The sequence below is a fragment of the Colletotrichum truncatum genome, assembly GCF_014235925.2.
Source record: "Colletotrichum truncatum strain CMES1059 chromosome Unknown Contig_0006, whole genome shotgun sequence".
Classification (NCBI taxonomy): domain Eukaryota; kingdom Fungi; phylum Ascomycota; class Sordariomycetes; order Glomerellales; family Glomerellaceae; genus Colletotrichum; species Colletotrichum truncatum.
Genome location: NW_027222403.1, coordinates 2,132,334 through 2,146,163, shown reverse-complemented (window position 1 = coordinate 2,146,163; position 13,830 = coordinate 2,132,334). Strand labels below are relative to the sequence as shown.

General features: G+C 52.7%; 4 protein-coding genes across 4 annotated transcripts; 2 read left to right on the top strand and 2 right to left on the bottom strand.

Annotated features, from left to right (window-relative positions):
• Nucleotides 1–963: 963 nt before the first annotated feature.
• On the top strand, nt 964–2,474 carry CTRU02_209875 (HMG box protein; the record flags this gene model as incomplete). The annotated part of the gene is made up of 3 exons (XM_036720691.1): nt 964–1,110; nt 1,567–1,971; nt 2,028–2,474. The coding sequence occupies 3 exons, from the start codon at nt 964–966 to the stop codon at nt 2,472–2,474; spliced, it is 999 nt and encodes a 332-aa protein (XP_036587531.1).
• An 848-nt stretch (nt 2,475–3,322) lies between these two features.
• On the bottom strand, nt 3,323–6,061 carry CTRU02_209874 (urease; the record flags this gene model as incomplete). Its single annotated transcript, XM_036720690.1, has 4 exons — nt 3,323–3,643; nt 3,706–5,784; nt 5,851–5,937; nt 6,041–6,061. 4 exons carry the CDS (start codon nt 6,059–6,061, stop codon nt 3,323–3,325), a joined length of 2,508 nt encoding a protein of 835 aa, XP_036587530.1.
• A 1,766-nt stretch (nt 6,062–7,827) lies between these two features.
• CTRU02_209873 (uncharacterized protein) lies at nt 7,828–8,284 on the top strand (the record flags this gene model as incomplete). Its single annotated transcript, XM_036720689.1, has 2 exons — nt 7,828–8,060; nt 8,119–8,284. The coding sequence occupies 2 exons, from the start codon at nt 7,828–7,830 to the stop codon at nt 8,282–8,284; spliced, it is 399 nt and encodes a 132-aa protein (XP_036587529.1).
• Nucleotides 8,285–10,572: 2,288 nt separating this feature from the next.
• On the bottom strand, nt 10,573–12,698 carry CTRU02_209872 (transcriptional regulator; the record flags this gene model as incomplete). Its single annotated transcript, XM_036720688.1, has 2 exons — nt 10,573–12,065; nt 12,230–12,698. The coding sequence occupies 2 exons, from the start codon at nt 12,696–12,698 to the stop codon at nt 10,573–10,575; spliced, it is 1,962 nt and encodes a 653-aa protein (XP_036587528.1).
• Nucleotides 12,699–13,830: the final 1,132 nt, after the last annotated feature.

Genomic DNA, 13,830 nt, shown 5'->3' with positions numbered 1-13,830 from the left:
TACCTTTTTCCGGTGAGGTAAGGGAAGGACCAGGCGGGTACAGCAAAGGCAAGCTTGCAGCACGAGACCACGGCCTCTCAATGGCCCTTTTCAGGTGGGATTGTGTTGGGTGGCCTGAATTGTCCTGCCCTGGACCCATTGTTGCCGGTGGCCTCGGCAGGTGGGTGCTGTTTGGCCTTTTGCTATGATATGGACAGATTGCTGAAAATAGGCGCTTCTCTGAAGAGGAGCCTGAGAGAGCCCTGAGAGTCGGGGCAGCTAGACTCACTTTGCTGGTGGTGGAGAGGGTCCTGCTATTTTTTTTTTCTGTCACAGAAATAAAACCATAATGCTGAGGGGCTCGACGGTATAGCTGGGGCATTACAGCTAGACGAGACCGATCGGGCGATGGTCGAGGGATTTTTTTTTTTACTGATTAGAGGTGCTGGTGGATGCCCTCTCCTGGGGGCTGCAGGGGTGGTAGGCACTTTTTACGTGTCGCATGATGTGATTGAACGGAAGGTTTGCATTGGATGGGAGCAGTGAGGAGGAGTAAGCTGGAGGTGGTGCTGCTCGGAAGGCCTGGAGCTAGAGCAAGAGCCCTGGGCAGGCAGGCCAGGCGCAGGCCGCTCAGAATTTTTTTTGGGCGAGCTCGTACCTGCCCGAGTTTTTTATTTTTTCGCTCTTGCCCCCCTCATCCCCCCAAAGGTGCGCCAGATCACTCCCAAACCCCTCCCAAGCAGGCTGCACTACATATTCGGCTCAGGCCCTCCCCCAACCTCCCAACCTTTCCCTCTCTTTTCCCCCGTTTCTTCACTTTCCAGGCACTCAACCCCCAATCCCCTAGCCTTTTCCCACATCGCGCCCTCTGCTGTCGCAACCTATTTTCTCCAGCGAACACAGCTACTATCGTCGCGTCAAAGCATCTTGTTTACAGCGCCCATTGGCCTTTAAAACACCTCACCACAACCAAACACCATCATCATGCCCCGCCCCTCCAAGAAGGCCGCCGCTGAGGCCCCCAAGCCTCCTGTCGCTGCTGTTCCTGTTGCGCCTGCCCAGCCTGTTGTTCCCGTCCAGATTCCTCACAGACACATTGATGTCGAGGGTTTCATCCGCGTTCGCGACTCGGTAAGAGAACCTTTTCCCTTGTCCCACTTCTCCCAATTTCGCGCTGCTGGACTTCCAGCGTTTGTTTTTTTGGCAGACCATCAAATGGATAGGCCTCTTTGCTTTGGGCGCATTCGCACCAGCTTCATCTCTGGCATACGCGCTTCGCTCCCAGCAACACTTCCCGTGCGATTCGCACATTATGTTTTGCAAAATTCATGCACAATTGCTTCTGCAAATGCCAAGCAGCCGCGATTGAACATTTCCCATTCTCTTGACACAGTCACATTTGCATAAGACGCGGTGTCGCTCTAGACTACAATACCTTTTGTTTACATGTCCCGAGTCAACACCGCGTCTTCTTAGAAGCTGTGACCCACAGAAGCTTTCTAGCCCCGCCTCAGACAGCTGCAGCTATAGCTTCACGCCCATTTTCATCAAGACTTCTCATGACAAGACGCTAACTGTTCTGTTCAGGTTCACCAGCGCCTGATTACTATTCTGGAGCTTATCAAGAACTTCTCTGAGGACTACTACCGCCAGACCAGTCTTCTTCTTGGCGAGTCTGCCAACGAAGGTATTCCCGGCATTGACCACCCGCTCGTCAATCTCGAGCATGCTGTCGCCCAGAACATCGCGCCCCTGGCCCTTGGCCTGCCTGCCGGCGCTGCCTACCACCCTGCTCCTATTGAGGAGAAGAAGGAGCGCAAGAAGCGCACTCACGACCCCAATGCTCCCAAGCGCCCTCTGACCCCCTACTTCCTGTACATGCAAACCGCTCGCCCCATCATTGCTAGTGACCTTGGCGAGTCTGCTCCCAAAGGTGCCGTCCAGGAGGAAGGTCAGCGCCGCTGGAAGGCCATGAATCCCAGTGAGAAGGCCGTAAGTTTTCAACTCTTAATACACCTTTGTTGTCCTATGTACTAACTTGGCGCTAGGGTTGGAACAACGCATACCAGTACAACCTCCGTCTCTACCAGGCTCGTGTCCACGCCTACAAGCAGGGTGGCAACCTTGAGGCCAGACTAATGGACGACAATGCTGCTCTCAAGTACGCTGAGGAGCACAACATTCAGATCAACCCCGTTGATGTTGTTCCCGATGAGAACGAGGCCATTGCCGATCAGCTGACCCAGGGCAACTCTGCTGATGCCGTTGGCGAGGATGAGGATGAGGAGGAGGCTCCCGCCCCTGTCAAGACCCCTAAGAAGCCTGCTTCTACCCGCAAGCGCAAGACTGCTACACCCGCTGCGGAAACTGAGGCTAAGAACACCGGAACCCCTGCCAGCCCTGACAAGAAGCGTCGCCGCACCTCCACGAAGGCTGCCGACGCTGTTGAGTCCGAGCCTGCGAAGAAGAGCCGGAGCAAGAAGGGCAAGAACTAAGCATTCTTGATCGAGTTTTGTTCTCTTTTTCTGGGTTTCTATATTTTTGCAAAGATGATACCTCAATGCGCGGTACTAGCGGTCCCTTCACCGCCCATTTTGCCGGCGCACATGTCAATGGACTGAACTAGGGAAATGGGCCATTTTCTGCTCAGGTCCTAGTCGTTGCGTGCATTTTTTTCTTCTTTTGCACGCAATGTGTATGATTTACAGGCGTGGTACAGGATGGATCTCAACGGGTACGTGAGGAACACAAAACGCTCAGCTGGAGGCGAGCGAGATGGATCGACGGCTTCGGGGTCGGGTTGGCTTGTTTTGCTGTTGAGCCCCTTGTTTCGGGTGTCCTGTATGTATAATGATGGACATGAATCAACAAAAATTTGATCGTTACTTGAACGCCTGCTGTGACATTTTGTATTTAAGACGATCTTATGTGAGATGTTACCAGAAGATTTCGGCGATGACAACATACTACCCTGAGAATGTTGACAAGCGTTTCTCCTTGGGCATCGTCACTTGAGACTGTCCATCCTTTCTGAGACGCGAAAAGTAGCGTTTATACCAGTCGGGATCACATTGTTTACCAGATGTTTCTCCAAGTCTGAAAGGCAAAATTAAAAAAAGCCAATTGATTTTGTGGCTGGTTCATAAATGCTACGTCTATGTGTCATTAAGGCTCCGCCCGCGCCTATGCTCTTACTCCCCAAACATATAATCTATGCATGACAACTTCCCCTCGCATGGCCGAGAATTAGGTGCTAGTTATCCAAGATCATTCCCTATCAACCCCCATTATCCATTCCTTTACTCCGTACTCCTCAATGCTTTCAGCCTTCGACGTGTGTCCCCTAATACACGTAGAAGGCCTGCGTCAGAGGCAACTCCTCGGCAGGTTCAGCGCGGCAGACCTCACCGTCGGCCTCTACTTCGTAGCTTTCCGGGTCGACGCGCATCTTGGGCATACTGTCGTTGTAGCGCATGTCTTTCTTGCCCACGTTGCGGCAGTTCTTGACAGCCTCGACGCGCTTCTTAAGGCCATACGACGCGATGGCGCCGGAGCTGATGGAGGAAGCTGAGACGAAGAGAACGGATGACGATGGGACCAGCGGCGCGAACATGGGCCGCGCGATGATGGGCTGCACCGTCGGGATGGACGCATTGGGGTCACCCTGCGGAAGTGAGTTAGCTGGCGTGTACTCGTGGCCAACAGAACGATTAGGACCAGACTTACCATTTGCGCCGAGGCGATGAGGCCGCTCTTAATGACCAGACTCGGCTTGGTGCCGAACCAAGCGGGGTCCCAGACGACCAGGTCCGCGAGCTTACCGACCTCAATACTGCCGACCAGATGCCCGAAGCCCTGCGCGACGGCCGGGTTGATGGTGTACTTGGACACGTACCGTTTGACGCGGAAGTTATCGGCACCAGTGCCCTCGTCCTCGGGCAGGAAGCCACGCTGGACCTTGTTCTTGTGAGCCGTATTCCACGTGCGCAGGACAACCTCGCCACAACGGCCCATAGCCTGCGAGTCGGACGACATCATGCTGATGGCACCGAGATCATGGAGCACGTCCTCTGCGGCAATGGTCTCGGCGCGGATGCGGGATTCCGCGAAGGCAACGTCCTCGGGGATGTTCTTGCTCAGGTGGTGGCAGACCATGAGCATGTCCAGATGCTCGTCGAGCGTGTTGCGCGTGTACGGCCGCGTCGGGTTCGTCGACGACGGCAGCACGTTGGGGTGCTCGACGACGGATATAATGTCCGGTGCGTGGCCGCCACCGGCACCCTCGGTGTGGTACGTGTGGATGGTGCGGCCGGCGAAGGCGTTGATGGTGGACTCGACGAAGCCCGACTCGTTGAGCGTGTCGGTGTGGATGAGACACTGCACATCAAGCTCGTCACAGACGCTGAGACATGTGTCGATGGCCGCCGGTGTAGTACCCCAGTCCTCGTGGAGTTTGAGTCCGCATGCGCCGGCGTTGACCTGGTCACGCAAGGCTTCGGGTGCCGAGTCGTTGCCTTTTCCGGTGATACCGATATTGAGAGGTAGTGAATCGCAGGCCCGAAGCATGTCTCGCATGTAGTTCTTGCCTGGTGTACATGTCGTCGCGTTCGTGCCGGCACTAGGTCCAGTTCCGCCGCCGAGCATAGTGGTGATGCCAGAGGCGACCGCCTCGTTTGCCTGCTGAGGGCAGATGAAGTGGATGTGAGTATCGACTCCGCCGGCTGTGATGATCTTGCCTTCGCCGGCAACGACGTCCGTACAGCTGCCCACGATCATGTTGGGCGTCACGCCGTCCATCACGTCCGGGTTGCCCGCCTTCCCGATAGCCGTGATCATGCCGTTCTTGACGCCAATATCGGCCTTGTAAATACCTGACCAGTCAACGATGAGAGCGTTCGTGACAACCATATCGAGCGACTCCGAGTCTGGTCGGCCTGTAGCCTGGCCCATGCCCTCTCTCAGAGTCTTTCCGCCGCCGAACTTGCACTCGTCACCGTACACGGTGAAGTCCTTTTCCACGCGGATCCAGAGATCAGTGCTACCGAGCCGGACCAGGTCGTCCGTCGTGGGGCCGAACATGGTTGCGTAGGCGGATCGCTCCATCTGGAACAGCTCGGTGAAGTTCATGATAGCTTCTGGTTCCGGGGCGTGGGCGAACCCTGCCAGCTGTAGTTTTTCAACAATCTCTTGTTCGCGCCAGCGCTCGACGCCACCTGTGGCCAGCCTGTTGCCGCCGCGGATGACCTTGTTTCCTCCAATCTCAACTAGGGTGACGGTCTTAACATCACCGGGCTCGAATCGCACTGAGGTGCCGGCGGGAATGTCCAGACGGTAACCATACGCCTTCCCGCGGTCGAACTCTAGCTGTGGGTTCGTCTCGATGAAGTGGTAGTGTGAGCCAACCTGAATGGGACGGTCACCCCTACTTGTCACCTTGAGTCTGATTCTGTTCCGACCTTGGCTGAGTGTGATTTGGCGCGAGGCAACCACCACTGCGCCGGGCTGCTTCTTGTGCTCATACACTGCCACCTCGGGCAGTGAGAAGATATCGTTACTCGGCACTGGGAGGAAGCTTCCGTATAAGGCGCGTGCCAAGTCTCCATCGTCCGAAGAGATGGGGTTGTGGACCGTTACCAGGTAGGTTCCAGAGGGAAAGGTGCCCTCAACTTGGATCTCATGAAGAGTACTACATACTGCGGGCAAGACGTGACGCCTGCCGAGCATCGTAGCGCCTAGGCTCATTAAGTCGGCCACGGTGTGGTTGCCATCGCGAATGAGTTCTTGCAAGTTGTTTGCGATGAGAGCCTATCGCATGTTAGCGCATGAGATTTTGAACAGCAGCGATATGGCCGCATAAGGGTATTTACATACCGTTGCTTCTGCGTGGTTCAACTTGACGCCCCGGGCAAGACGACGCTGAGCCAGGAAGCCCAATTGAGAGATGGTGAGCTTATCGAGCTACAATCGCGATGTCTTACGTTAACATGCTGTTCAGTCACTTTGGGCCGCCAAGGCGACAGGGATGTATAAGAGAGAAACTGGAGATGAGATGGCCACAAACCTCCTTTGGTATGAGATGCATCCTGGCGACCGTAACTTCGAACCAGAGCTTCTCTGAAGCACGCTCTAGAAGTTGACGTTGTTTGATGGTGAAAGGACCAAAAATCAATCTGAATTCAGCGTGGCGTCAGAGGACCCAAATGGCCTCTGGGACATCGGAGATAGCCATCGCGCCCAGATCATTTGTGGCCCTCAGGCCTGGACCGGCGGCCAAGTGGAATGATTGATAAGGCCCCGGCCGGGGGCTCTATGCCTCGAGATTCGGCAGAGAGCAGACCTCTGATAGGCCCCACATGACCCCGCACAGGGGAGCTCCCTGGGGGGGTAGGCACCAAACCACCAATACAAGCTTTACGACTGTATAATAGGCATTACGTCCAATTTCGGGCGATAAGCTTGAGCGCATCTTATGCGTCGGGCCGCCGCTTGTAATCCTGCGGGCGTTTCTCCGAGCATATATGTCTACATAGTACCCATGCATGCCGTTCATCCGAGTCCTCATCAACTCATCGCTTCATTGCCCGAGAACAGTTGTAATTATGTCACTACTACGAAGATGGCGAGTCGATGGAATCCGTCGATTGGAGCAACTGATGAGATGGTCAGTCCAGATTTCGTGTAAAATGCACCATACGATTAAGACCCAACATGCAGTAAGTATAAGGAGGGACATATACGCTGTTTCTCGTTTGGTCGGTTATCCTGCCAGCATCAGACAGACAACTGCGAGGAAGCGTGGCAAAACAACAGTTTGAAGTTGCCATACTTGTTCCGAATTCTCGGTAACGGTAAGTGATAGCATGTGCCAGGAGGCAAACAAGTCGACAAAAGGGGGATATGCTCGAGGCGTCGGTTTCGACGCGGTGACCTTACTTGCCGGTTTTGCGCATTGAGAGCCTCTTATGGATGAGACCGACCAACCGTCTGAGAAATTCCATTGCGCTGAAAAACAACAGACGAGCAACCATCTCAATCCACCCTGGTTATTTGCCACTTTGGAGCGATGTCGTACATGTTGTATATGCCAAGAAGAAACAAAGATGTAAGGGTGGTGGTGAAGGAAGACTTCTATATGGGATATATAACTTCATTCTTTGGACGTGGAGAAAGGGAGGGCATGTAGAATCGAGTAGTGGTTGAACAGCACCTGCTGGCCTCATTATTGTCAAAGTGGCCATTGATGTAAACTCGCCGCCGTCTTTGCCCATTCTCGGGTATCCCTTTCGCTCAAGATATATTCGGGTGACCAGCTCTGCAGGGGGGGAGCAGTCTCTTTGGCAAGTTTGCGTCTGCAGATGACAGCACCGTCTGTTCGCCACCTGACAATCGAAGAAAATGTGATGAAAAGCGCCTGGAACTGGAGTAATAGATGGAACCTTAGTGAAAGGGTGACATAAAGGGCGCTTCCAGTAGCGTAGCCGTAAGTTGATTTTGACAAAGCTGTCAATGTCCACCCTTGAATGCTGCGCCATACTGCCGACCCCATCGAAGTATTGCCGAATCGCTCTCATGTTGCACGAGCTCTTGTTCAATTTAAAGCAAGACAGCTGATTGTACAGGCAAATTCGGAAACATTTGGTTTAAAGACTCGAACCTCAACGGGACGGAGCCTCATAGTTCGTTATGGTGGCCACTTACTGTATAAACCAAGTAATAGACTTCAATACTTTACCGCCATAATCTTCTTCTCATTATGTTTAAGTCAATTCTGTCTTCGCCTTCACCCACACGAAGTCTAACTTGTTACGAGGCAACCGACATTGAGCAAGATTACCCCTACCTTCTGCAATGAAGCCTTCAACCTTCCTTGCTCATGTGGCGGTTCTCACCCAGGCAGGAAGCTCTTTGGCGTCGAAACAGGAAAACTGGTGTCAACAGGTGGGTACGGGTTCTGTCTACATCGGGGGCCAGCCCATTGTAGTTCAGTACCGCTATAACCTCAACGCCTACAACGTCACGGAAGACATTCCAACCGTATGCGGCAGGCTTTGGAAGGAACTGAGGCAGTTTTGGACGTGCGGGTAAGTATTCATAGGCACTACACCAAGAACCTGAAGGTCTCCTAACAAGTTACTGCAGAGTCTGGTCATTTACTCGTTTCAAACACTACTGCCGCCAGGCGGACAATGGATTGCTCCAATGGGAGTTCGAAACCGGACTGGGTTGCAACATGGGAATGATTGAGGCAACGTGGTGGGACGCTACAAAGCACAAGTTTGGAGCCGCCCCATGTGAGAAGGCCTAAAGTAGTATCTCATGTTATGCTTGTTCCGACATGTGGATGGAGATTGAACGTTTCGACTTCAGCTGGATGGGAAGAGCTTCACGAACGATGCCTCTCAAGGTTGGCCGCTATTAAGGCGCACCGTCAGCACGCGCCTCAAGAAACCTAAAGCATTCGGTATAAATTAACTGCATACTGTACTTTGATCGAGACATACCGCCTGGTTCTTATAAGTGCCCCATCTCGTGGCGTCGTCAGCCGTCACTCCTCCAGACGTAAATGTGATTACTTTTTGACGATGAAGCTCACTTTCATAGCTCTATTTGTCTTGGCAGTAGTCACTCTAGTATCTGCAGGTCCGAAACGTCAGCCAGCGGAGTGGGAGGGTGATGACCTTCAAGCGACTTGTTATTGTATATATAGCGGGCTCTACGGACAGGGTGATGAAGTTCCCTTGTCGCGCCAATACGGAATACAGGCTCATGAAGTCGCCGATCACATCCCCTCTATTTGTCATAGGCTCTGGGAAGGCTTAAAGCAGTTTGGAGCAGGGTCAGGTTTCCCAATGCTACGTTTTATAACCTCACTGATAGTTACTGACATTATTGTACAGTTGCAAACCATGGTCACGAGAGAAAGAGAAGCCATTCTGCGGAGAGGTCAAGCCTGGGAGGCTCCGGTGGGAATTTGAGACCTCTCTGGTATGTGGCAGGGGGAAGATCGAAGCTGCATGGTGGGAGGCGACAAAAAATAAATTTGGGGGAATCACCTGCTCCAAATGTTAGTCTCAACTGTCCATTATGGTCCAGACATAAGATTTCGAGCTTGGGTTTCGGGCGCAGTTCGTCTGATACTTCCTCTAGTGTCCTCCTTTCTTGACACTAATCCTATGGTTTGACTACCCAGCTAGTAGACAATGCAATACTACATTCCTGCTTAACACTATCAAACAACTACTTGTTAATATATTTCTTAGCCACGATCCAAGAAATTGTGATGCTAAGCACCACCTTCCGTAAATGTCCTCAATCACAACCGAAACAAACTTCTTGTAGAATATGGTTTTAACGAACCTTTATAATACCGCAGATGACCTTACTCCTTTCAAGGTTCCCGGGTAGGATGTACCATGCCAGACTAGAAGCCTTACCAACTTCCCCCGGGATTTTTCTTGTATAAACGCAACCCTATGCCATCGTACATCCGCCAAAATTCCTCAACAGCTCTGCTCCTCTTGCCCGACCCCTCGGGGAAAAATGAGGTTCACAACGCTTCTTTTCTTCCTCAGCGCAAGCGTGTGTATAAGCGCACAGGAGCTCTATCCGAAAACAGGAACCAGCTGTGAACAAACCGTTATCCCCAGAGGTTGTGGTGATAAGGATCCCTGCTACCAGTACATGATCAACGCCTTCAATGTCACCGACATCCCGGGCGTCTGCGGTAGACTCTGGAAGGGATTGAGGAAGTGGTGGCCGCCAGCCTGGTCAGTAATCTCCTTGTCTTTCTTTCCCAGCCCCCCACGCCAACTCATTCTCTCCATCTATATACCTCCCCCCCAGCTTACAAAGAGATGGCTGACTCTTTCATCTCACCGAGTAGCCATATAGTCGGTTGGCACGACGCGCCATACTACTGTCAAAAGAAGTACGTCCTAAGTAATCACCTTGAATGGACTTTCAGGTCCACGATGTGGTGTGATGCCACAAGAGTCCAAGAAACCTGGTGGAGAGCAACGCAAAACAAGTTCGGTACCCTGGTCTGTGGCGATGTTCCTTACAAACCACCATGGAAAGAAGATTAACTCCCCGAACGACGAAACTGCTCTGACCCCTCAAGGGCTGATCTGGAGTACCTCTTGTTCGATCAAACTTGGAAACCCATCATGTTCTTTAGTTCAAAGAAATTCTGCTTGGAAGTAGTAGTCCGTGTAATGCTTTTATGACAAGGATAACCTTTTTGGAGGAAGACAATAGTTTGCATCTAATGAACCGACCTCATTCTCGGCCACAGTGATCCATTGTTCTCAAGAGTTGTGGCCCGGACGAAACTGCAGCATCGACATCTCGTCTTCGTTCATACGGCCTGGCCGCGTCTTGGTTACTACTTACTATACTCGGTATAAATAAACCCTGTTCGCACTACAGGCTTCTATGCTTGCCCAAACGCCACCCCCGAACCAAGTGTAAGGCTGAACCGCCCTCAAAGCCTGCCTCCCATACCCAAAAAATTCAAACCAAAGACGTGCCGGTACTAGTCGTAACATATATCACCGTCATCCACGCAGGACGCTTAGCAGCACTGCTAGCTGTTCATTCTTCCTCCACCTCCTCATCCCACTGTTGCTTCTCCTTCTTCATCAGATCACCCATGAAGTTGGACTTGAAGATGGAAGAATCGGGCTCCGAGCTGCGAGGAACCTTGCCCAAGTTCTCGTCGTCGAAAACAGAGCCGATCGTATCGATCCACCGCTTGCGCCGCTCCATCAGCGTCTTGGTCATGTCGCCGATACCTGGTCTGGCCATACCAGCCGCGCCACCGACTGCATGACTGCCGCCTCCCGCTCCACCTGGACGCTTGTTCTTTTTGCTCTTGCCCATCGTGCGTGTCCTCTTGAGGTAGGCGGCCTGCACCTGCGAATCGAGATCCTCCAGAATTGTCTGATACTCTTGATGGGCCATACGCTCCTTAACAAGCTCCGTGAGTCGAGCTTTACGTGCGCCATTGATGAGCATCTGCTCCCGTAGGCGACCTTGCAACGATCGTAACCGTGCTGCTACCTCATCATCGAACGCGCCGTCGTATTCGCTTTCGAAGTTTCCCTCCTGGGGTAAGAAACCAATATGTCTCAGTTCCTGCTTGATCCGTTCGTCGACCTGCGAGTACTCCAGCTTGGGGTGCGAGGCCTTCTTCCATGCCTCCGAGTTCGATTCCGGCATAAAGGCTGCCGGTGGAACGGGCGTTGTCTTGTCGTCGCCGAAACTCTGCTGCGCGTCTGCGTTGTCGCCGTTCACACTGCCATTCATGGTGGTATCGCCATTGGTGACACCATTCGCACCTGACTTTTCTTCGTCCGCCTGTGGCCTATTTTCAGGTCGCATGGCCTGCATCAATCGCGACAGCAAGGGGCCGACAGAGAGCTTATCCGTTTCCGCCACCTCATCGTCCATGTTGTCAATTGCACCGCGAGGCTGATTGGGCGCCAGCTTTTCGCGCGAATTTTGGGGGTTGTCGAGAGCCATGGCGCCATCTTCCTCGGCCCAAATTTCTGTGTAGTGTTTCTTGCCTCTCTTGGGCATGTGAAAAGGCGTCACGCGGTCGCCACGCTCTCTGAGAAAAGCCAGATCTTCTTCGGCGAAGGGTCGGAAGTATGGTTCCATGTACGTCGAAAAGGTTGAAAAGCTGATCTGGTTGCTCGGCTTGGCACTACTGAAATCCTTGTCGGGCGGATCTCCTGCGATGAGGTCGGCCAGATCGCTTCTGGGAAATACGGCGACAGAGTAAATCTCCTTCAACTCATCATCGGACATGCCAGGATGCGTCGGGCGGATCTCGTAAACGGTCGGGTCGGGGAAGGTCGAGGGATCATCGCCGAAAGTGTGGGCAGCGGGTTGCGCCTTTTTGGGCGGCGCGCCTTCGTCTTCTGAACTCTCCTCCTCTTCATTTTCTTCTGTTTTGGTCTTTTCGTCGACTTCCATTGCTGAGGGCGTGGCGGGTGCGACGGGTGACAAGGAAGAACTGGCCGAATCGTTGTCGCGCGAAAGCTTTCGCGGTTTAGTGGATTCCCTAAGCGGGGATGACCGCTCTGGAGCAGCGGGCGAGGTCAGTACTGAGGCCAATACGAGAATTACTTGCGGTGACGAGATGAACACCCGATGAACGTTGGATGCCCCACGAATAAACCAAGGGGAAAAAAAAATCCAAAATGACACTAGGCCACGGAGGGTCTAAAAGAGGGAGGTGACCTACCAACTCCCGCATCCTGGGGTGCCAGGGTGTCTGCGGCCTTTCTCTTCTTCTTGTTGGTCTTGCCGGTCTTCTTGGAATCGCCCTCGGTCTTTCCACCTTCATTGGCGGCTTCGTCGACGTCGTTGACATATTGCTTGCGCGTGTTAGCTAGTATGCGCATGCCCCTATCGCAGAAGTTGCTCCGCCTATCGATGGTTTCTTGAAGGCGTTGGAGGCGGGCGATCATGCCGTCAAGGCTCTTGGAGTCAGGCATGACGGCGTTGGACGCGCCCTGATCCACAAGGTCGTCATAGTTGAGGTTGCGGAACTGTTCGACGCGTAGCTCGAGATACTCGGTGTCGACAGCTTCAATGGGGGGCAGGCTGGCGGACGGAACGACAGAACTCGGGGTGGTGTTGCGGCTGCGCTGTCGCATGGCGTTGGGCCCAGCCTTCTTGCCGGTGCCCTTCTGACTCGCTGCTGGAGGCATCGCGGGCTGCCTATGGTCGGTTTTCTCAGATGAGATCCAACTCTTGATGAGATTGGATCATGCGCGTCGTCTTTGTCGAGGACTGAGATGGGTTGGGATGTTGATGTTTAGGTTCAGATAATTGACGTCGAGGGTCACTGGCAGTCGAGATCGCGCCGCCCTGCACGCCAAAGCGGCTGACTGGATTGGTTGGTGGTTGTGGAAGAATGGGCCGAGCGCCCCTGGTTGCCTGTGATGGGCACACCCTGGCGTCGTGGTGGAAAGTCTGGGGGATGCTCTCCGGCAGCGACGCCGCGGAAGGTACTTGAGGGCCCACGGCAAACCAGTGGAACTAAGGTACCGCAGCAAGAGCTCCGGAACTGTACAGTAGCTCCCAACCAACCTCTAAGGTTTCTTCGCTGTAGTGCTGCTGAGTAACTCGTCTCACCATAAGTTGGTATTCAGGTGCCCTGTTGTTCTCACATCAACCTAGATCCAGATATCTTCTGATCATATAGAATTGTTTGTTCTCTTTCCTATATCATTTTCCGGGTTTTACCTGAGTGATACTATTGATTTCTTTGAATTGAAAATAGTGCTGATACTCGGGCAGCATCGTCAATACATTTGTTTAAGACGTTCTGTTATCATTCACTACTCCCTAGTATAGCTTCTGTGATTATTTAGTACAACCGCCGACTCAGTATATCAAGCTACATGCATGTAATGTGGTTCAACGGATCACTCAATACCGCTCCAGGCAGTAAGATTTCACGTCGACTAGGCACGTACAGAAGCTACACTTTGGATGCGTCCCGGGGGGGCTCAAAGCATGGAATCAACCACGCAGCATCGCAAGTCACCTAGACATATCTATCATAGACACAGGTTGCAATGCTTAGGATCTGTGCTCGTCATGAAACATATTTGATAAGGGTACAAACTATGTTAAGATACGATAATATTGAAGGCTAAGCATAGGCTAGGGACAGTCGCTGGTGTTGTATCTGGATGTGCAAACAGTACGTAAGTTCTCCGTACAAGCTAACCAATGATAAAGTATGAGATGCTAATCATTTTCATTGTATCAAAGGATATGGTTCAGACGCCTTCAGTACTTCTACCATCGATACTTTCGGGAGGCACTAACTAC